At 43.5% G+C, this 23,128-nt stretch overlaps 1 protein-coding gene across 2 annotated transcripts in view; it reads right to left on the bottom strand.

Moving 5' to 3' along the window:
* Positions 1–299: 299 nt before the first annotated feature.
* The window catches only part of LOC121327935 (E3 ubiquitin-protein ligase HERC2-like), a 71,730-nt gene continuing 48,901 nt past the window's right edge, over positions 300–23,128 (bottom strand). For both annotated transcript variants that reach the window (XM_041272292.1, XM_041272293.1), the window contains exons 61-93: positions 22,488–22,665; positions 22,279–22,360; positions 22,025–22,196; positions 21,662–21,806; positions 20,990–21,215; positions 20,001–20,172; positions 19,488–19,674; positions 18,512–18,655; positions 17,066–17,257; positions 16,801–16,954; positions 16,425–16,532; positions 16,014–16,145; positions 15,768–15,926; positions 15,402–15,520; positions 14,779–14,904; positions 13,840–13,995; positions 13,328–13,443; positions 12,930–13,128; positions 12,611–12,825; positions 12,124–12,301; positions 10,446–10,607; positions 9,927–10,018; positions 8,738–8,877; positions 7,835–8,022; positions 7,481–7,678; positions 6,869–6,952; positions 5,954–6,095; positions 5,079–5,273; positions 4,683–4,795; positions 2,933–3,123; positions 2,205–2,310; positions 1,719–1,931; positions 300–1,350 (exon numbers count right to left, since the gene is read on the bottom strand). In XM_041272292.1, the coding sequence (XP_041128226.1) occupies positions 1,078–1,350; positions 1,719–1,931; positions 2,205–2,310; positions 2,933–3,123; positions 4,683–4,795; positions 5,079–5,273; positions 5,954–6,095; positions 6,869–6,952; positions 7,481–7,678; positions 7,835–8,022; positions 8,738–8,877; positions 9,927–10,018; positions 10,446–10,607; positions 12,124–12,301; positions 12,611–12,825; positions 12,930–13,128; positions 13,328–13,443; positions 13,840–13,995; positions 14,779–14,904; positions 15,402–15,520; positions 15,768–15,926; positions 16,014–16,145; positions 16,425–16,532; positions 16,801–16,954; positions 17,066–17,257; positions 18,512–18,655; positions 19,488–19,674; positions 20,001–20,172; positions 20,990–21,215; positions 21,662–21,806; positions 22,025–22,196; positions 22,279–22,360; positions 22,488–22,665 (5,257 nt within the window). In that variant the 3' untranslated portion in view covers positions 300–1,077. The remainder of the gene's footprint in view (positions 1,351–1,718; positions 1,932–2,204; positions 2,311–2,932; positions 3,124–4,682; positions 4,796–5,078; positions 5,274–5,953; positions 6,096–6,868; positions 6,953–7,480; positions 7,679–7,834; positions 8,023–8,737; positions 8,878–9,926; positions 10,019–10,445; positions 10,608–12,123; positions 12,302–12,610; positions 12,826–12,929; positions 13,129–13,327; positions 13,444–13,839; positions 13,996–14,778; positions 14,905–15,401; positions 15,521–15,767; positions 15,927–16,013; positions 16,146–16,424; positions 16,533–16,800; positions 16,955–17,065; positions 17,258–18,511; positions 18,656–19,487; positions 19,675–20,000; positions 20,173–20,989; positions 21,216–21,661; positions 21,807–22,024; positions 22,197–22,278; positions 22,361–22,487; positions 22,666–23,128) is intronic.

Raw genomic sequence — 23,128 nt, 5'->3', positions numbered from 1 at the left:
AAAACTATGATTAACAACAAGCAGACTGCAAGAGGGCCAAGGTAAGCAGCACATGCAGGGGGCAGCGGAAAACCTACCTTTTAACACCGAAATCAAAAACAGAAAACTGCAGATACAATAATACGCACTGGAGGTTTTCAGTCGTATTTCCTGAGGCATCTACAATTTCTTTTTTTATTCATTGTACCTGTTAGTGCCGTCTATTTCCTGTCTGATATTCGATTAGGACATTGGTCACCTCTCCAGCCAATGACAGGCTACGTTTCTGCAGGATGCATCGTGGGCTGCAATCAGAAGGATCACTTTCAGCTGAAGTTTATTCACAGGTAAATGAGATGCTTGTGGTGGATACATGGCACAATCATTATATATACATTTCCGAATGACTACAATGTGCACGCATATGCTTGTGAAGGTAATTAAAGACACATAATGAAGACACTAAAATGACACATTAGCAGGCTGTGTTATGAGAGTAGAAGTATTTTAAGGAATACTCATCCTGTCAATCAAAAAAGGTTGTTCTAAAGAAACACTTCTATTACCGTCAAAGAAATATGTAAAATACAACTCATGTGTTGCACATTATCTCCACTATACAACAAACTAATATGAAGGGCACAGCACATGTTTGTAATCGTCTACCACAGTGCCAGGCTAAATGCCATGTGTTACATGTTGCACTGCTTACTTAAAATAGAAACATTTACATGACATAAGTAAACACAAAAATATATCATTCATTTTTTTTTTTTTTTTTTTTTTAAGCAAATTCAAAAGAAACCCTCTTTTCTCCAGGATACGTTGCTATTATAGCTAATTGCACATATGTCTTACGGGATTATTAGCCAACTACGTATAAAGTAATAAATAATATTTAGTGCGGTTAAAATAGAAGTTGTCGTTCGCTTGGTTCTCGTCTGGTTTTCACTTCTCCGATTCATTCCCTCTTCCACTGGGGAGATACTCCAAGTGCCCAGTTAAGTAGTCCTGTGATTTCCTCTTCCACTGGGAGATACTCTCTCAGTGCGCAGTTACGTAGTCCTGCGATTTCCTCTTCCACTGGGAGATACTCTCTCAGTGCCCAGTTAAGTAGTCCTGCGTGGAATCCGAAGCGAAGGAATCAGCGTCCTCATTGTCCGAGTCCTCGCTACTGTCGTCTGCAGCCGGCTCCCCACTCAGTGCGATGCGTGCGTAGTCATCGGTGTCAATGGACTTGCAGAAATGAATGGCGTACTTCAGCTTCTCCTCCAGCACCTGCTTACAGGAGTACCTGGGCAACTTCAACAGGAAGAAGCACGTGTAGGACTCTGGCAGGAAGTGATCAGGAGGGTTGTATTTATCCAGCACCTGGAAACAGACAGGAGGGTCACATGCTTGCTTTACAGGTGCTTCACATGCTGATTTTTTTCCCCTCTAGATTTTACTTTAGATATTTGTATCACACCATACACTCTGATCAAACATGTGGTACGTCCTGCAATCTATGAATTGGTGATCTCAAAACAAGCTCTCTTGTTTTACATTTACCAAGTATGAAACAGATGCAAATGCAATAGCTCCTTATCACACCCTGTTATAACTCAATAAATCCCAACCTGTCCCGATTTAAAACAAGGTTCCCAAGCACACGTCTAAAACCACAAGAGCATGACAACACCTCGGCCATTTCAGAAATGCCTTTGGACGGACTGCAGCACAGAGGAAACAGGACTAACCTGAACAACGAAGTCTCGCCCCCGGAAGTCTGCGATTGTCCTGGGCAGCCTGGTCCTGCCCCAGACGAACCTCAGAAACAGGGACCTCTCAGTGTTGGAGAAAGACTCCATCACCTCCCAGAACCACTGGATCAAATGAGCAGTGGGCTCCACACCCTTGTACGTAGCAACCGACTTTAAGAGATGTAGAGGGATGTCCGGGCTGCCACACACCTGAAATCATTGAACAGCATAAAGTATCGAGCTTCCCTTTCAGCAGCAAGCCATTACTATACAAGACTCCCTCTGCATAGAGCTTGATCCATTCCTGGTTTTTCTACACCAGAGCTGGATACCAATACACTGTGGCTAATCAAGCTTATAATAAAACCTGGAATGAATGAAACTGCTATGCAACAGTTTTTATTTCTATCCCTGTAATACCAAGCAGGGCGTACTGAAGCAATGTGACTGAAGAGGAAAACAATTGGAACAAGAGAGGCATACCATTGTTTCCAGCTCATATCCGGTGAAGAGGGAAAGAAGAGGCACAGGAACGACGCGGGCCATTCCCTCTCGGACTGCAGAGACCTGCTCATCAAACTCCCGGAGCCTGGAACACACACACAGGGACTCTTGGCGCACATTGAGACATTAGTCCAATGGAGAAAATGCAGGGAAATTTAAATGCAATGGCTGGCTTTCACATTAACCCTTAGTGGTCCATTTATTCAGTGCTTGTCAGGCGCATCAGGTCCAATTTATTTTCACACACACCATTTACTTCACAGATTTGTTTCTTCAGAGTAAAACAGGTTTAAAAGGCAGTGTATGGCAAAAGGACATCAGCACTGCATCTCCAGCCAAGCTCCACCCCTTGTTCACTGTATTTTTCACATACCTCTTTATAGACATGCATACTGATAAATCCTCTCCTGATCACTCGTTTTATCACCAAACTCCACAATAATGCGATCCAAGTCATTATTTTATTACTGTAAAATCTCAAAAAGCTCTGCAAATGTTTGTGACATTCTTTGAGCGCTGGATGTGGAAGCAGCTACCTCCTTTGTTTGTGTCCATGTTATCTCTGTTGTGCACGGGGCTATCAGAGATGCCCTTTTTTTCGGCTTCATTCAGGTCCTATTGATCTCACTCAGCCATTGTATTGCTAATCTCACATACTCGCCTCGGTTCCTCAGTGTTATCGTTTGAAGGATGGATTGTCCACTCACCTGTAATGTATTGCTAATCTCACATACTCGCCACGGTTCCCCAGAGTTATGTGCGAGTGCTTGGAGCTCAGCTGAATGTCTTGTCCACTAGAGTTTGGCACAGTGAATGGAAGGGTCATGGCTTCGAATTCTTCAGCTGTCGCCTCGTTGTCTCGGATGTACATGAGCCCGGGAATAAAATCTTTATCAACCTATAGCAGACAAAACATTGTGCTGTTACGCATCGTTCTCAATGACAAACAACACCTACTTATGTAAGCACCATTCACCCCCCACCACTGCTGGAAATATAAAATGAGAGCTAGCAAGATCATGACTATGGAACGCATCCACCACATGCACACGTACAGACACACCTCCATGTACCCCACAGAACGGGTTTCATTACCACGGAGCATGCTCCTCTACAGAGACGCGAACATTTAGGCGTGACAGTCAGACAGACACAAACTCCTTATCCCCCACATTCTGATAGCACCAACAGCTTGTGCTCAGGAATGGATTAGAGGGTCTCTAGATGTAACTAGAACTCAAACTGATCTGCACATATACGGCCAACTCTGTACACCCCTATCAGAGAGAATGAGAAGCCTTGTTCTCTTTACCTGCTGATCTGCTTTGTTACAGGAGGCAGACTGATGAATTGTACAGTGTTTCTAACCTATTCTAAAACGGTTATCCACACTGAACTTTTAAAAAGGTCGCAGCTATTTTCTTGCCATTTCTAAGTCTGATCTGCAGTTGAAACTGTTGAGAGAAGACATGGAGCCGACACTGGGGCCGCTGTAAGGCAGCTGCTCTTATGTTCAGAAACTGAACATCTTTCCCATTTTCCAAGCCATGTGTAGGAATAACTTCCAGAGTTAACCTTGCAGATATCTCTGGGCAAAAACGTTCAACAATGCAGTCTCTGTAGTGAATAAATCCCTTAGCTGGCCCTGGTAATTAATCAAGTGTCTCCAGTCATGATCAAGCTCATGATTAAAATATCAGCTGAAAAAAAAAAAAAAAAAAACCAAAAAAAAAAAAAAAAAAAACACAACAAACCCACAGACACATAAATGCAATGTGGGTCATTCTGAAACATAGAAGTGGATTACTTTAAATTATAGAGGAATCGTTTCATTAAAAAAAATTAAATTCCAACTACCCATTTATTGTTGGAAAATAACATATTGCACATTAGTGTCTTGTTCATAATATATATAAAATGGTAATTAACATTTTTACAGGTTTAACAACCTGCTTAAGAAACTTCAAAGAAATTTGCCATCTGAATCTGATGTAAAATCAGCGCAGAGACCCATGCTACAGATTAACTTTTGCAAACAGCCATGATGAAGAGTGCAGTCACACAACAGTCTTCTGCACTGCAGACCACTATGTGCACACTAGACCTGCTTGGGAATACAGTGAATCTGCGGCAGTGTTTCCTGGTTTCTGCTGTTGCTGTCTAACTGGCAGTGTGTGCAGCGGCTTCTAAATGAGTCCAAGGTGAAGCGCTTTCCCACGAGAAGAAGTCGTCTACAACTTCAATCCCTCTCTATTTACATGTGACTAAAGCGCTTTCACATTTCTGAATCGCAATCAGACTGAATCATGAGAAGCTGCAGCCACTGGGTCATGGTAAACACATGGAAGGAAATGGAAACACTGTATGAATAGGCCTTTGTGATTCCGACCAGTGCGTCCAGAATGGTGCAAGCCCATGTTTGTTGGTGTGGAGTTTAGAAGAGTGTTTAGTACTCGCCTCACTGAGGTCAGCAATAGTGAGGCTCATCCCTGCCAGCTGCTTCCAGACAGGTTCAGCCAGGCTGAGACTCAGAGGACTGCCTGTGCGGATGGCAATGCCGAGCAGCACACCTAGCAAAACAAGAAGAAAGAAAATAATAAAGAAATTATTAGATATGCAGCACCAGTGTCATTAAATGTATGTACCTGTGTAAGAATGGCATGCGCAGGAATGCCGTGCGCAGGAACTGGTCTGTAAAGCCGCACTGCTGAAGGCCTGTAGCCGCAACGCGTTTGCTTGACCTGAAATCGTCTCCTTTTTAAAAAATTGGATTCAGCTCTTGCTTGGTATTTTTCTACTTTCCTTTATTTGTATTAAATGCATGCAGCACTCAGAAGTGCTGTTGTGACTCACCCAGAAAGCGGAACATGTTCATGTGAAGAGGAGACTTGGCTGCCGGGTTCAGCAGGAAGCAGTCCCGGTTGGCTCCAGACTCATCCCTGCCGTTGGGAGTGACGATCAGCAGAGGAGTCAGGCCGTTCTGCAGCTCCTCGCACATCTCTGCAATGGACTCACTGTAGCCTCCTCCGCAGTCATCCACAGACTCCCCTAGGGAAGCACAAACCATCACACTGACAGTCCACTCCATCTAATGGTTTATATTATAGAAACAAACAGGTACAGGATTGCCCGCCACCCTTTTTTGGTGTTTTACTTGGCTAACGCGCATATTGAAATGCAGTGTTTTTTGGTGTTTTACTTGGCTGACGCGCATATTGAAATGCAGTGTTTTTTTGTATGCCACATCGGAGTGACAAAGTGGCTGATTTGATCAGCCTACAATCCTGCAAAAACTGTTTCAGAGCACTGGACTGTAGCAGGGAATCAGTGTGGATATTATCAAGCCCTTATTGTACAGGCTAATCCTTGGATAACCACAGAGAGAGGTGGCTGATGCAAATCAAGTATATGGAAAACTACGAAGCGGTATGCAATTCAATGTGTGAACGTAACATTATTCAGCAGGTTTCATTCAACTTCATGAAGCAAAATTAGTTAATTCTATAGGGTAATGCAAAATGTTTGTCCATAGCTGTATACTGGCTTAGATTTAGCAAGATAATTACTGGATAGTTACAAAAAACTAGCAACAAGAAACTTAAAGATAAATGCTTGTTCAGGTAACAGTTTTCTAACATGAATTCAAAATGATATTATGCTCTGGACAGCATTGGGAACTGAAGTAATCAAATATGGAATAAATAATTCAGCGGACTGGCTCAACATACCCACAAACTTGACTTTCCAGACGCGGTGAGGAAGGAGGAGGCTGTCCGGACTGAAGGAGCCCATCTTGGCACACATTTGCCCGAAGACAGACTTTGTGCCATCTGGACCAGCTAAGCCCCCTTTACTCCTGGAGCGCTTCACCTGGGGAACAAGCATGCAGGCACATGAGTTGTGATGGCATTCTGGCATGGTCAAGCACTGTGCATGTTTGTAAACAAAGACATATTATTTGTGTAGCTCTGGGGCAAGGTGCAGTGGTCTTTAATAAACTGCAGTCCTGGGAGGACAGGGATACAAAGCTTTCACACAAGGATAACAGTCTCCAGCATTGTCAAATAAATCACATGTACAGCACAACCAGAACCTAGAGCGAAATACCCAGACTGAAAGCTGCATCAGCCGAGAGAGAACATCAGAAATCGCTGAGAGAAGACGTGCTAGCGCTCCCGGGCAAGAGCTGTGTCTTAAATATTGGTGTTAAGAAAGTGTTTCAGGAACCATTCCAAACCCCTCTATGCTTTACTTACCAGACCAGTCAGGGCAGGACAGGACCATTTAACATAGATTTATCATATACATTTAAACAATAATATGTCAGATACTAAGTTGGCAGTATACAGTATAAACTTTAGCAGAAACCTAAGCAGTTTATGAATTAAACTTATGGGGCCATATTTTCTAAGCTTTTACACCAGTTTGAATTGACTCCTGTTTCTTGTAAAAAGCCTGTTAATTTTACAACACCCGAATCACACACTGATGCAATATATTTATTGCAAGCTGTTTAAAGCACTCAAGGGGTTTTGTTTTTGTTTGGGTAACATTAACGTGATTTGTTCTGCTTTCCAGAAATAGGATTCATTAAAGACTGCAGGAAACACTCTGCAAGTACAGCCCATGGTTTCCAACAGTACCTGTATTCTGTTCAGCTCAACAACCGGTCCATGCTGCCGATCTCTCACCATGGTTGCCTGGACAACCTTGCGGAATGCAGCTTCCTATGTGAGCGAGACCAGGGGGTCACTGAATCAGTATTCCAACATGTTACACATAAACACACACACTTTACATACACACATTACACACATACATATACATACATATATATATATATATATATATATATATATATATATATATATATATATATATATTATATTAATATATATAGATATATATTTGCCGGGTTTAGATTAGGGACTATTCACACAGAGAATGTGGATACTTTTGTATTATATACAACAATCCTTCAATTACACTAACTAGTGTGAATAAACTTTTCATTTTGACATTCTGAAAAAAAAAGCTGAAGAAAATATATATTTCAGCTGGCAGCCTCATAGTTTTGTTTGTTCTTTTGAAGTTCGTTTTTAGCAATACAATTAGGCAACACATAGAAGAAAATAATTTGTTTTCAGCAGTTAATAAAAAAATAATTAAAAACTAGATGATTTCCACTTGTTAAAAGCACAGCTACTTTTGAAGACCCACAAGTAAAGCAGTTCACCAGCGATGTGGCCGCTCACCTTGCCCTGTGAGATCAGTATCCCACGTAGTGTATGAAAGCCGACGGAAGGCCCTTGGCCGGCCTCACCCAGCCGTCCCTCCAGGTGGAACATGGGGATGCACGGGCAGAAGACCTCCGAGATGTGGTGCAGCAGCAGCAGCCTGTTCCGCAGTGCAAGGATTGGGATCTCCTGGAGATGGTTGTACTCCATGGGAACCTGGAAGTTTTTTGTTTGTTTATTAGGTACATTGCTCTAGAATTGCATTTCATTTGACAAAAAATATATCAGGCAAGACAAGCCTTTTGGCTATCTAGCTCACTTTTACACCAGTAGGTGAATATTAACATACTGTACCAGAGCAGTGTGGAGTACCTGAGCAGGGAGCTTCCCAGCGTTGGCAGGTTTGCTGGTGGACCAGGCTAGAGTGTGAGCCGAGCCACAAGCCACACGGTTAATCTTCTTCCCCTGCAGAGCTGCCACCAGGCGGGGGCGCTGGATAGCGTTGGTGGTTCCATCTCCAAGCTGTCCCTCATCATTGTCCCCCCAAGTGTACACTTCTCCTGATATAAATAAGACAATGCAGAGGTTTCTCTTAAACAGCAATGTATTTGTGTTGAAAATAACTAGCAAGGACATCAAAATTCTGTAAAAAAAAAAAAAAAAAAAAAAAAAACTAACAACATTGGCAATAAAAAAAACAAGTACTATGCCAAATAACATGTTCACCATTTCACACAGAAGCATTAATATACAGAAACAGGTCACAAATCCTGTGCTTCAGTTGAATCCAAACTATCATTTAAATTGTAGTACGGTACTGTACTTTGTATGCTGAACACATTCGGGCTTTCGAACAGGAAAGGGAAAGAAGACATTCTGCAGGGATAATGAGAAGGACGCCGCAAAGATTAAACCTCCTGAAAGAGGATTCGGTACATTTAACTGACTGACTTGAGTGCAAAAGTAACCTGAAAACAAGCTTCGCAGCACACCCATATTAAACAGAAGCATGCTTTTATTTTGTTAGTATTGAAGTCACTTGTAAAATAGTCTGGGGGTTAAAATACAAAAACAAGAAACACAGACCTAGTCTTATTCAGGATAGGTCTAATTGATCAAAGAGACTGAATAGGACTGACGCATGTGATTCAGTCATACACACTGTGGAATAATTACCCCAGAACCCACAGCATTCCATTAAAACATTTACTATAACCCAGAGGAAACGCATGATATTGCTCAGTGCTTGTGTATTGTAGCATGCACATGCCCTACCATCCTCTGTGCAGCATACACAGTGAAGAGACCCTGTGGCAATAGCAATGACTTTCTTCCCTTGCAGTCCTTGGACCTGTCGCGGTCTCCTCACATGGTCATCAGAGCCATGGCCCAGCCTGTGGTAGTCACCTTTGCCCCTGTGCGAGATTAAAAATGCAAGACTGTGAAGGAATACAGCACAATGGAAATGCAAGACTGCAGAGGAATGCAAGACTGTGGAGAAATGCAGCACAATGGAAATGCAAGACTGCAGAGGAATGCAAAACTGTGGAGGAATGCAGCACAATGGAAATGCAAGACTGCAGAGGAATGCAAGACTGTGGAGGAATGCAGCACAATGGAAATGCAAGACTGCAGAGGAATGCAGCACAATGGAAATGCAAGACTGCAGAGGAATGCAGCACAATGGAAATGCAAGACTGCAGAGGAATGCAGCACAATGGAAATGGCTGTTAGGTCCCCATGGCAGTCTTATCTGGCCTTTCAAAGACAGGCTACTGCACAGACGTCTTCGCTTCCTGAATGGGTTGCTGGGATTTGGAGATGTATGCCATCAGGGCACATGGGAGGCAGTTTAATTTAATACATGTTAACTAGATTGTCCTCCCATGATGTGCATCTAACCCTCCCAAATAGAAGCAAAAACAACAGCAACAAATACAATCCGTAATTACAATCTGACATTTCAAACAGCACACAGACACCACTGCCCTAGGAAGCACATATTGATCTCTATTTCACATGTCTGTGTGTCAAATGCACTCCTCTTTGAAGGAAATGCTTACTTCTCAATGGACCCACCTACACAGCATGTACTGAATCACTTACATATCATAAGCCCTCAAGGACTCACTACATTAGCACAGTGTAGTAGAGCTGAGGTTCCCAAACTTTTCCCCGAGGCCCACCTGTTCAGCTACATTAGGCCCTCCGGCCCACTGTTAGCACTTAGTAAAAATTACAAATTCAAAACATTTTAAAGTTCTAATGCTGCAAATAAACATTTTTCATTTGAATCTTATTTTTTCCTTCATTAGTATTTTATTGTAGCTTTTTGTTATTATATATTCACAAAAGAACATGGTTGCTCACAGCCCACTTGGGACTGCGTCGCAGGCCAGTTTGGGAACCCCTGCACTAGAGTACAGAATACAAGCTTACAGCTGTTCATTCTGATTCCACATACCATGTATACACAGCTCCAGACTTGGCAAGAGCTACAGAAAACTGAGATCCACATTCCACCTTTACAACTCCAACGCCAGTGAGAGAGTCCATCTGCACAATACAAGAGACGGTTCAGAAGTCTTGTGATTTGAAAGCACAGAGCCCCTCAGGAGGACTCCATCACTGAATCAATGCAATTACTCTTCACTGCTTCATGCAGCCACATATCCATTGAGAGTTGACTTTATCTGCAAGAGCTAGCACAATGCCTAGAGGAAATGATCAGGTGTTACAGCCACATCCAAGAGAGGCACGGATTAAAGCTCTTTTTCTTCAGCCAAACTCTAATTAAACCTGCCTTTCTGATTAGGAAAGGCTGCCACTCTTTTCATAAAGGATATGATTAGACAGTTGTGCTTGATTCAATTGACTCACTGTTGTCCAGTATCATTAATAACATGGATTAAGATACATAGTAAAATGAATCTAGTTGCTTCCACTATCCTTCCACTGATGAGATTAGAATAATCCCTCATACCTTCATCGGGACCTTGCAGCCATCGCTGCCTCCCCGCCCCAGCTTGCCGTAGTCTCCATCTCCCCAAGACCAGACAGTGTCATCATCCGTCAGACAGAGGGTCTGTGCATCCCCACTGCCACAGGCCACATCGACCACGCGGTGGCCCTGCAGAGCCTCCACCTACAGAAACATGGGACTGTCATCATGTCCCTGCAGGGAACTCCCACACCATCTAGCACTAACTCATCACTCATCACAATCTAGCACTAACTCACTCATCACCATCTAGCACTAACTCACTCATCACCATCTAGCACTAACTCACTCATCACCATCTAGCACTAACTCATTCATCACCATCTAGCACTAACTCACTCATCACCATCTAGCACTAACTCATAGCACTCATCACATCACCATCTAGCACTAACTAGCACTAACTCATCACTCAACACCATCACTAACTCACTCAACACCATCTAGCACTCAACCATCTAGCACTAACTCATCACTCATCACCATCTAGCACTAACTCACTCATCACCATCTAGCACTAACTCACTCAACACCATCTAGCACTAACTCATCACTCATCACCATCTAGCACTAACTCACTCATCACCATCTAGCACTAACTCACTCAACACCTCTAGCACACCAATCTAGCACTAACATCACTCATCACCATCTAGCACTAACTCATCACTCAACACCATCTAGCACTAACTCATCACTCATCACCATCTAGCACTAACTCATCACTCATCACCATCTAGCACTAACTCATCACTCAACACCATCTAGCACTAACCCATCACTCAACACCATCTAGCACTAACTCATCACTCAACACCATCTAGCACTAACTCATCACCATCTAGCACTAACTCACTCATCTAGCACTATCACCACTAGCACTAACTCACTCCATCACTCAACACCATCTAGCACTAACTCATCACTCAACACCATCTAGCACTAACTCATCACTCAACACCATCTAGCACTAACTCATCACTCAACACCATCTAGCACTAACCCATCACTCAACACCATCTAGCACTAACTCATCACTCAACACCATCTAGCACTAACTCACCATCTAGCACTAACTCACTCATCACCATCTAGCACTAACTCACTCATCACCACTCAACACCATCTAGCACTACTCATCACTAACCCATCTCACTCAACACCATCTAGCACTAACTCATCACTCAACACCATCTAGCACTAACTCACTCATCACCATCTAGCACTAACTCACTCATCACCATCTAGCACTAACTCACTCATCACCATCTAGCACTAACTCACTCATCACCATCTAGCACTAACTCACTCATCACCATCTAGCACTAACTCACTCATCACCATCTAGCACTAACTCACTCATCACCATCTAGCACTAACTCATCACTCAACACCATCTAGCAATAACTCATCACTCAACACCATCTAGCACTAACCCATCACTCAAAACCATCTAGCACTAATTCATCACCATCTAGCACTAACTTCAGGAGTTTGTTCAAGCAAGCAAATAATAAACTTTATACATTCTCATAGCTGCTCAGAGTTTACTGATTGTGCGTTCTTCATAATCAGCACGTTCTGATTCTTCGAGCCTGTATGCAGCAGAGCTGCAATCAGATCACAGAGCACAGGCCCTGGGCTCCGCTGTGAAACATACCGGTTTGGGTTTGAGCTGGTCCTCACTGTCCCCATGGCCCAGGCGCCCGTAGCGGCCCTTGCCCCAGGTATACAGCTCCCCGGTGGCTGTGACACAGGCACTATGTGCTCCTCCCGCAGCAACATCAATCACCTCAATACCACGCATGGACTCGATCACGCGAGGCCGGTCACAAGGGCTGAGGGGAAGCAGAGCACACTCACAGTACTAAAACCCATTCATGTCATGTATTATTTCATCAGCAGTCTTTGTTCCTTGTCAACACCTGTGAGAATTAGGTATTGATATCCTCTGTATTTCTGTATGCGACAGGCTTAAAAGAAAAGAAACGAGAATTTTCACACTGGCTATTATATAATGTCCACCCCCCTTCACAGAAAACAATGGCACTAAATGATAATATGAATAAGCACAGTCCTACTTTATTTCATATGATCTGTGTCACAAAGCGGCAGGTGCTTTTTGTAGCTGATCTTCCTGTTCTTACCTCCTGTTCCCATGGCCCAGTTTGCCATCCTCGGCTTCCCCCCAGGAATACACCTCTCCTTCGGATGACAATGCCAGGCAGTGCTTGCCGCCGGAGTTCACCGCCACCTTCTTTATGAAGACGTGCTGGATGGACTCGAGCAGGGTGGGTGTGGACACCGACTCTGTGCCTCCAATCCCCAGCCTCCCACCGGCCCCATAGCCTGTTGCATAGAGCTGGACAACATAAAAAACACAAGGGAGCAAGGTTGCAAGTAACCAAAAGGCTAGGGAATAAATAAATAAATGAACACAATTATTCAAATGAGTTTTTTGGTCACCTTTCCATCGGCAGTGACTGCAAACAGAGTCTGCTCCCCACCAATGAGCTGCACTGGCCTCAGAGTGGCTAGAGCCTCACAAGGAGTCGGCACTTTGATCTTTGCCCCTTCAATGCCCCCTAGCTGACCTCGATGGTTGTGACCCCAACCATAGATAGTGCCACTTCCTCCAGCTGATAGAGTCCAGTCATCAGGCCTCCTGCATTTTAGTACAAAAGGTATGTCACAGATTAGCTACAACGGACAACCTTAGAATTGCTTCATTATCAGAATACCACTATGACCTGTAGTCAACCCTGCATAGAAGGAGGATTTGCATGTCAGTACGTAGTGAACACATCCCTGATTGGAGCTGATAAACAGCACTGTGTTCATTGCCTCAGCAGACCCCTCCTCACCTGTTCATCCACTGCACCAGCTGCTCGTCTTGCTCTCTCTTGTGCACATCGTGGTTTTCATGGAGCACATTCATGTTTTCATTGTCTGCCATTAGCTCTCGGATTTTCTTGGCCACCTGAAAACAAACAAATTTACAGACCGGGAAAGAAAGCAAAATGAACCCAAACACAGTCGTTTCATTCTTCTTGTATTCTGTATAGTGTATTCACTAACCAATTAAAAACTAACATTGGTGTCGTTACATTAAGATGTATACACATAGAATTGATAACAATGGTGATTTAAGGTGGTACTCTGAATGAATCTCTTTGCTCTACTACAAATAAGCTGCTTTACCACCTTAAGTGATTCATTCTCTTCTCCAGGGTGATTTCCCCACACCGTGCAAAAGGCTCAAGGTGGAGAGATGAATCATTATAATGCCAAGGGATGCACACAGAGAACCACCAGCACTAGAGTTACTGGACGCACACAACATCCAAAAAAACCAAAAAAAATACATGTAAATTACCTCATCGAGGAACTGCCGTGGAAGAGGAGTTCTCTTATCGAGTGAGACAGCTACCCTCGACGCCATACAGTATCTTCTAAACCAGGCCCACTTGTGGGTTTCTGCACAGCAAGGGAGAGTGTCCAGCTCCAAGTCACATGCGAGAGCTACCAGCACCTAAACAAACACAGAGGAAACCATTTAAACACCCCACCTCCTCCAGCTCAATACCACACTGGGCTCCCTGGTCTTCAAGCTCACAGTAACATGGTTGGAGCGCCACACACAGCCATGCTATGGGAGCCACAGACTGGGTCCCTCTTAAGCCAGAAAGGTTGATAACATGTTGAATACTGTCCACACAGAAATGCATTAGATAAGCTTAGTCCAAATCCTTTTTTACACCGCTAATGAAAAGGTGTGCATAGTAGCTGCAATGTGCTCCCGATGCTCAGTAAGACGCAGGTAGTCAGAATAGAGCTTGTAGGCTATGGTGCGTATTAAGACATACTTTCAAAGCCTTTACTGTAGTGTTTAAATTAAGAAAAAAAAGACAACCCCAGTGCAAACAGTGCAGCTAATTAAAGTTTCACAGTCTCATACAGAAATACAACAATGACATAGGACTGGTTATCTGGCCTGCTGTGTTTAGTGGAGTTACAGTTCCTAGACCTCTTTACAGGTTTGTAGTGCTGAAAGAGTTAATACTAAGTAACTTTCTAGAAAGACTGCCCTTGTGTAACTCATTAAACTTAGGTTTTATGAAATGTGAATAGACTGCTGTGACTGATGGAATAAGATTCCACAGAAACGAGTAAAATGAGTAAACTTCTGCCAACTGCACCTTGGAGGAGCCTTGGCATGGCAGCTCAACATTGTGTGCTAATGACCACTTCTTAGTTCTTATTACAGCTCCCTGGTGTTTCCTCTGTATATGTAGGTATGGACTGCAATGCTTACCTTAAAGAAGGGGCTGTGAAGCAGCTGCTTGCCACCTCGCACGATGGAATCTTCATATTCATGCTGCCGCTGCAAAGCTTCGGGAAGTCCTTTCACTAGAGCGGCTAAAGCACTTCCGGTGAAACTCTACAAAACAAAACCAAAAGAAATGGAGCCATGCGAAGCACCATGCAGCCAACAAAACAGAACACTGCAGGGGCCAGCAAGTGGAAAGGAGGTTTCCATGAGCTGCATGCACAAAACCTTCAATAGGACCTCAAAAGAAATACTCTTCAATTAAAATCATACATTTGTGCAAACGGTATGGGTGCCTCTCTAGGGATACACACTGGACAATGCTGCTGCTATACTTGGAGCTGTCCAGTCCCTGCCCAGTGTATGAGACTACAAAGTATTGGCAGCCAAAAATTCATCCAATTCAGGGATGGAACTAAGACTCCCATTGCATAGCAGTTTGAGCCATTCCTGATTATACTACGAGTTTAATAAGACACACCTGAGCTTGTTACATAAACACTGTGCCTAATCAAGCTTTTTACCCTGGGATGGGTAAAACTGCTGTGCAATAGGAGTGATATTTCCATCCCTGCAATTGCAGAGCTCCAGTTTCCTGTGCAGCGTACCACAGAGCGAGGCTCCCCGTTTCCGTCTCCCAGGATCCTGTTGATGTTGATGGATTGTCCAAACTCCGTCGTCAGCAGCTTGCGCAGTCTTTGCAGGGCCCACATCCTGAGGCTGGCTGCTACAAATTACATCACAAATAAAACCATTGAAAGCAAAAATAAAAAAAGGCACAGGCAGAAAGGTCTGCTCATTAAGGAATTCAAAACTGCAGATAACATGCATCTACTGACCAGCATTGAAGATTAGCTTAGAAACAACTGCCTCACTGCTGTTAATGCTTTTTATTATGTATAACTGTTTGAGTTTAGTCATCCTTACTTTTTCTGAATACAGCAACATGTAGTACAGCAGCAATATAAACTTACCAAGGGCACTAAGCTGTGCACAAGCTGCCAGTGAGGCTGCCAGGCGAGGAACTATACCCCTGTTTGAGGCAAAATTCAAACGGAAATCTAAGAGACAGGTTACCAAGTCCATCGAGGGGCAGGATAGAATGAAGCGGTCAGACAGCAGATCCTTTGGGCCTGTATTAAAATAAATAAACAGCTTAAACACATTCTTATGAAATCTAAATAAATCGAAAGGGTCTCAATATGCAGTGTAAGACGCACCTGCAGCAGGCATGATCGGGTACACTGTGAAGCGCCAACCCCAGCCATTCACAGAACCATCACTGGTAAATTTCCACTTCAGTTCATCACCAGGAATACGGAGTTCACTGGACCAGTCCGACCACTCTCGACCTGCCAATACACAACAATCAGACAGCAGCATTTACAACAACCTGAGTCCATTCAAACAGAGGTCTGGACTCGACCATTCTGACAGTTTCATTCAAATCAGAATGCAAGAGGATCTCGGGCTGAATAGTAGTCAGGTGCTTGCTAGAATTATATGCCTTGGACTAAAAGTCGTAAGCAAGGTGCTCCGAAATTGCACGTAGTCGATATCATGGATATGATTTCATTCGCTGTATGACCGTCAAGGAAACGGGGCAGAAAGAAAAGCGATTTGAGCGTCACCTGATCGGACAGACACGATCCGGTTGGCACCGTCCATTACAGTGAGTGGATCATGGCGTCTCTCTGTAGAGCACTGACGGTCAAACTCCACTCTGAGGCCTTCAGCACCTAACACAACCGGCACAAGAAAGTCAGGGCAGAGGAAACCAGCATTTCAACAAGCAATGAAAACGTAACTTAGCTAGTGAGGAAAGACAGAAATGAAACGGATAGAACTGCAAATTAAACAGTTTCAGTGCAGAACTGTGAACAGCCAAAGAAAAACAATAAGAAACAAGTACCCTTCTATCAACTGGTAGTGAGATTTGGCTCCATAAAAAAAGGTACATTCCTAAAAATAGTGACTAATAAGCCGTGAGTCTAGTCTAGTTTGTACCTGGTATTTTAACAGTGCCACTGGTGGAGGTGTCGTCAGTGTAGGGATGGCTGCTCTCCACCACCACTGGCTGTGCAGACAGACGCCCACTCTGCGAGTCTGAAGCCACATCTTCCAGCTCTGTGACACACAGCTCCAGCAACATGTCAGCCACCTACCAAGAGGAAGCCAGTTAGCAAGAGCAGCAGGACACAAGCAGCCACTGAAAACCCACACTCCAAGCCTGCCAAGATAGATACATGACAAGCTGTTCGTGTTTACCAACCTGTGGGTAGGCAGTGCCCATTCCGGACAGCACGGCAGACAGCACCTGCTTCCCTTTCTCCCCGGCACGTGCGGATACAGCTAGCTTTAACAGGTCCACCATGACCCGCGTGTCATCGGGGACCAGCAGGCTTGTGAATTCATCCAGGTACTGGGGCTCTGGGCCAGCCGTTTTACTGTGGCTTTCAGAATCCTGTTGAGAGAAAAGGTTCACAGCTCGCATTCAATATGAGGAAGAAATAAAAAAAAAAAAAACACAACTGAAAAATGCTTCAAAGCGTTAAAACTGTCACTGGAAATTAGCCTACTGGCTCAAATGAAAACGCAATGCATCCTGTGACACATAAGTGACACTTGTTATAATTACATATGTCCCTGATAAAATAAATACAATAAAACAAAAAGATCATTTAAGAATGCTTTAAAAAAAGTACCCAGTGCGTACAAGAGAAACCCTACAGAATTAACACACTGTACTTCATAAAGTCGAAGGAAACTTGCTGAATAATGTTACCTTAACATATTGAATTACATACCGCTTGGTCATTTTCCATATACTTTAATGAAAAACCAACAAAAAATGTGACATTTCTAAATCCAACATGAAATACTGTACTATTAGTACGGCTTCTGATAAGCTTTTGCAATATCACTTTGCAGTTTCTTTGATTACATGACGTTAAATAAAAGTTCTCAATCCTACAATTCTAGTTGATGCTAAACCTTTGTTTATATTACACTGTGTAACACAATTTTTGTTCCTGGGTAGTAAGTGTTATTTCCTAATTGCTTATGCCTCAAACTGTAAATTTACAGTATAATTGTAAATCTCGAAAAACTACTCGCTTCTAAATCTTTTGTAGTCATCTTTGTATTACTTTAGTATAAATACATGTTAATTTGGATTCATATGTTGTTTTTTCTGACTTTATGTGAACGAAAAGACACAAAAGCTCCTGTTTTCTCATTGGAAATAGTGATATTTCAAAATATCACTGTCCTGGTCACAAAAGCAAAGTTTGTGGGGAATAATAGACATTTTCTATACTTTTGAGGCATAAGCAATTAGGAAATAACACTTACTATCCAGGAACAAAAAAAAAAAAAAAAAATTGTTACACAGTGTTATCAAAGCGTTTGTCTCTGTTGAAGCCGGCACGCGCTTACCTCTTTGGTTTATATTATCAAAGCGTTTGTCTCTGTTGAAGCCGGCACGCGCTCACCTCTTTGGTTTATATCATCAAAGCGTTTCTCTCTGTTGAAGCCTGCACGCGCTCACCTCTTTGGTTTATATCATCAAAACGTTTGTCTCTGTTGAAGCCGGCACGCGCTCACCTCTTTGGTTTATATCATCAAAGCGTTTGTCTCTGTTGAAGCCGGCACACGCTCACCTCTTTGGTTTATATTATCAAAGCGTTTGTCTCTGTTGAAGCCTGCACATGCTCACCTCTTTGGTTTTTGTCATGGTCTCAGCTATGATGCTGGCGGCGCCGGGGTCGTCCGTTACTGGAATAAACGGTCGTGAAGACGCAGCACAAGCAGAAGGAGTTACTGCTGAAGAAGGGGTTCCTGCATCTTCTGAACAAGCAACCTGAGCACACAAGACAAACAAGTCCAAATGAACACCACAGTGCAACACATACTCTACCTAGGGCATGCTGTACCTTATCAAAGAGTATTTCTATCTGAACAGAGGCTTACCTTCCACAGGTGTTCCCATTCTGACAACTACTTTAAAAACTCAATTCACTTTATTTTAATGAAATTGAAAGCACTGGTGGTATAAGATTTCATTTCACTTATAACTTGATATATCCTGCACAGCCTTGCTTTCTGGCACTTCAAAGTCAATACACGCTGTTTCTGAGGTTTGTTCTTTTAAAACAAAAGAACATATTGCACTAGAAAATACATGTAGAAATATCAGAGTGTCAGATTGAGAAGCTCTGCAGTGCAGGTTTTTCCACACAAAAATAAAAAGAATGCCACAGAAATTGCATTACCGGTACATTTGAATTGGATCTGTGAAAACCTTAAAGTGAATTGATTGACAGCAACAACATATTCTGTCAATTCTAGCACTCCGTTACTTTGCCTATTGATATGAGATGAGATTTTGGCAACACATATGTATAAATAAACATATAACTATGTAATGAGGTCAATTTAAAGTGGCAGAGAAACAAGGCATTTGTAATAACGTACAGCTTACAAGTCAACTACGTAATAGTTCAACTGTGTAAAAAAAAAAACTTAAAAAACTCTAAGAACCTCTATCCATCACCTGTACCTTCAGTGTCATGTCTCATTGCCTCGGACCTTCTTGCTGCAGGGGACGGTACTACTGTACTCAGTATGTTTTTTTGTGGTATTTAATGAATGGCTTTCTCCATCTTCTTCAATACGGGGTGCCTGTTTCTTACCTCCCCCCTCCTGTCCTGCCAGGGGTTTGGGCTCAACCTCTCCTCTGTCTCTGTAAGGAATGGGGGACCCTCCCCCTCAGAGGGGCTGGATGCTGTGGAGGACTCCGAGGGAGGGACTGGGGAGCTGGCAGGGCATTCCACTGGAGCAATCATACTGGCAGGCATCAGGGCACCCACAACTGCATCCCTGTGGAGACAGCATGAGAGGGGTCAAGATACTGGAGAGAAGACAACACAGCCCATTTACACAAAGGAGGAGGAGGAAAGAGCTAATCTGAAATGTATTAGCACGTGACAGAGCCAGTGTGACACAGCCGAAAGGCATCCCCATTCTGATAAGCACATACACTTTTGAAATGTCCTGCTGGAGTTTCATTACAACTAGAATGTGGTTTCCCACATGCATGTCCAACTCTAATGCAGTGGGACCTGCAGATCCCTCAGTCCTGGTTCTAACATCCCTGTGTGGTTATAGTGAAGAGAATGAACAGGGGAAGCTTCTGCCATTCTTACCTGGCATACATGATCTGTAAAGCAGTGAGGACATGGGACAGAGCCTGCTGTTTGGAGAGGTTCCCATCCAGGGAGAGCAGGATCTTAGCCAGAGATGGGCGGTTCGCTTTGGAATTGTTTTGCCCGCTGATTTTATTGCTGACTGTGGAAGAGTCTGTATCTGACTGAACACCTGCAGATAAACACAATATTGAGGATATGAAAACGAGAATAAACAAATAAAAGCATATTACATATTATATCAACATGACCAATATTCTGTACTGAACATTGCAAATTCTAGTGTTCAAATATTTCTACAAATAAAGAACTATATTGGTTAGTTTAGTGGAAATTGTTCTGAACACATTGAAGATGTGTTTAATAACAAATACCCCACACCTAATAAGACAGTCATTACAACAGACGGCACATTTCAAGATCATAAATCAAGCATGTCACTGCCATTCATCCCACTCTACATACAACACGCAAGTCATCAGTACCACAAGCACCAGGACATCCATTGTATGGAAAAGTAAAAGCAAGCCTTATAACAACTGGATAAGCAGTTCTCTAAACTGCGCCATGGATTTGGGCGCCTCTGCTACATAACTACCACACAACCGCTGTACCTTTTCAATGACTTCTTACTCACTTTCAGCAGCATTACTTCAACCTTTGAAGATTTGCAACACACTGAATTGCTTTAGAAGCCGACTCAAGGAAGGCAAGGGCAGTAATCACTTCCTAGGTTTACAGTTACGCTTCCTATGTATAGACTCAAAGCAAGAACACGGATATGGGGATTTACTGCACTAGCAGGACAGCTGAAGGACTGAAGCTGGGAGCTTGTTAAAATGACAAGGTCCTCAAGACTAGATTGGATATAGCACTTTGTGGGTTAGCTTGACATCAGTCTGGGGCTGTCCATAACAAAAGAAGAGTGCAGTAAGATAACGAGCGGAGTGGAGACGAGACGCGGCCGCGTTGATTAAACTGCTTCCTACCCAAATAGGAGGCTCCTAAAGGATCCCTGGCTGTCTGGAAGAGGACCGGCTCATGCACGGATGGTGTCGCTACATCTACTGTGGTCCAGGCCACGCTGTGGGAGGAGCCGCAGGCCACACGGCTGATCTTCTGCCCCTCCAGCCCATGCACCAACGTGGGCTTCCTGTTGACTGTGGTGGTCCCGTTCCCCTGCTGTCCGTGGTCATTGTCGCCCCAAGCATAGACCTGCCGACAGAAGACACTCGTCTGACTCAGGCCCAGAAAAGCAGCACTTGTAACGCATTAGCAAAGAGCCAGCATGGACTCACTCATATTCTACCATACTGATCTGGAGCACCATGCACACATTTCCAATTAGCATTGTGCGTGCAGATCAATAGTTAATCTAAGTACATGCTTCTTACGAGAAAACACATAATGTAATCTTCACGCATGAATGTTGCAAAAACTACATGTCATTTTATCTTCCCTCAGTGGTAACCCATTGGAAAAAAGTGACTGGACATTCACACATTTGCTTGGTAAACTTTGGAGGTGGAAAAATAAATTAGATTAAGATCTTTGTTTTTGTTTTGTTCACCATTATCTCATATTGATCACTGATCAGTGTGGAAATCTCTTCTTACTGGAATGGAAAAGCATTGTGTTTCAATAGAAAGGAGGTTATGTACCTGCCCTGTCTCTGTGACAGCTAGGCAGTGCAGAGCCCCGACTGCCACATGGACAATCTTCTTCCCACGGAGACCTTCCACTACCTGCGGCTTGCGAACATGGACGTCAGTCCCATGGCCAAGCCGAAAATAGTCTCCCTTGCCCCTGTACACAAGAAAACAAAACACAATGTAAATAAAAACAGGACTGCACCAATCCAGTAGCATCACACTATATATATATATATTTTGTTTTGTTTTACAGGCCTTTTTACTTTATTTGTATTTTATTATTGTGAAGCGCTTTGAGATGGTCTTGTATATGTTTTTTTTTTTTGTACTGGTCTAGCCAGTTTGCCTGGTGTTTCTCTTATTGAAGCGTACCATGTCCACACCACTCCTGTCTTGGTGAGTGCCAAGGAGAACTGAGCTCCACACTCAATCTGGCACACCCCCTGTCCGTTGAGTCTCTCTATGTTCTGCGGGACGTTGCACCCTTCACTCCCCCCTCGGCCAAGCTTGCCAAAGTCCCCATCTCCCCAGGAGAACACCAGGCCTGCACGAACAAGAACTTGTGTCAACGCATACAACACATCGCTACATTTAAAAACAAAGACACGAAGAAAACGCACCGTTACCTTCGTCACTTAATGCCAGCGTCTGAGCGTCTCTGCTTCCACAAGCAACCTGAATAACTCGATGTCCCAGAACCACTTTCACCTAGAAAAGGTAGAAATAAATAAATGCTGCTAACAGGTGCTTGCCACTGCTCATAACACAGAATTAAGCCTATGAGTACCATGAACCAGTCGATCACTGGGATTTTTTCCAGTACTCCACGACTTACTAGTTTAGGCCTCAGCTGTGTTGTGTTGTCCCCGTGGCCCAGCCTTCCGTACTCCCCCAGGCCCCAGGTGTACAGCTCCCCACTGGAGGTGATGGCAGCGCTGTGAGAGCTGCCGCAGGCAATGTCCCGGATTCGCTTCGTCTTCAAGGCCTCGATGAGGCGAGGTTTGTCACAGTTCCTAAAGCCAGGGAAGAGGGCAGATGGTCAGTACGAACTCAACCCTGGTCCTAACGTCCTGAAATGGTATGCATTGCTAAAATTAATTCTATGTATGTTGAAATTATCAAACCAAGAAACCATATTTAAAATTAACACAATGCCCACTAGGGGTGTTCTAGCTGGGACAATCTGTCCTGCCTGCTTCATAGCAAGTCCGTGCCCTAAAGATCTGCACATGTAGTATTAATCTTGATCTGTCCTGCCTGCTTCATAGAAAGTCCATGCCCTATAGATCTGCACACATAGTATTGATCTTGATCTGTCCTGCCACTTCATAGCAAGTCTGTGCTCTATAGATCTGCACACGTAGTATTGATCTTGATCTGTCCTGCCGCTTCATAGCAAGTCAGTGCTCTATAGATCTGCACACGTAGTATTGATCTTGATCTGTCCTGCCGCTTCATAGCAAGTCAGTGCTCTAT

This window comes from Polyodon spathula, chromosome 15 (assembly GCF_017654505.1).
Source record: "Polyodon spathula isolate WHYD16114869_AA chromosome 15, ASM1765450v1, whole genome shotgun sequence".
NCBI classification, from domain to species: domain Eukaryota; kingdom Metazoa; phylum Chordata; class Actinopteri; order Acipenseriformes; family Polyodontidae; genus Polyodon; species Polyodon spathula.
The sequence above is the reverse complement of the archived record's forward strand: the minus strand, read 5'-3'. Positions and strand labels throughout refer to the sequence as shown.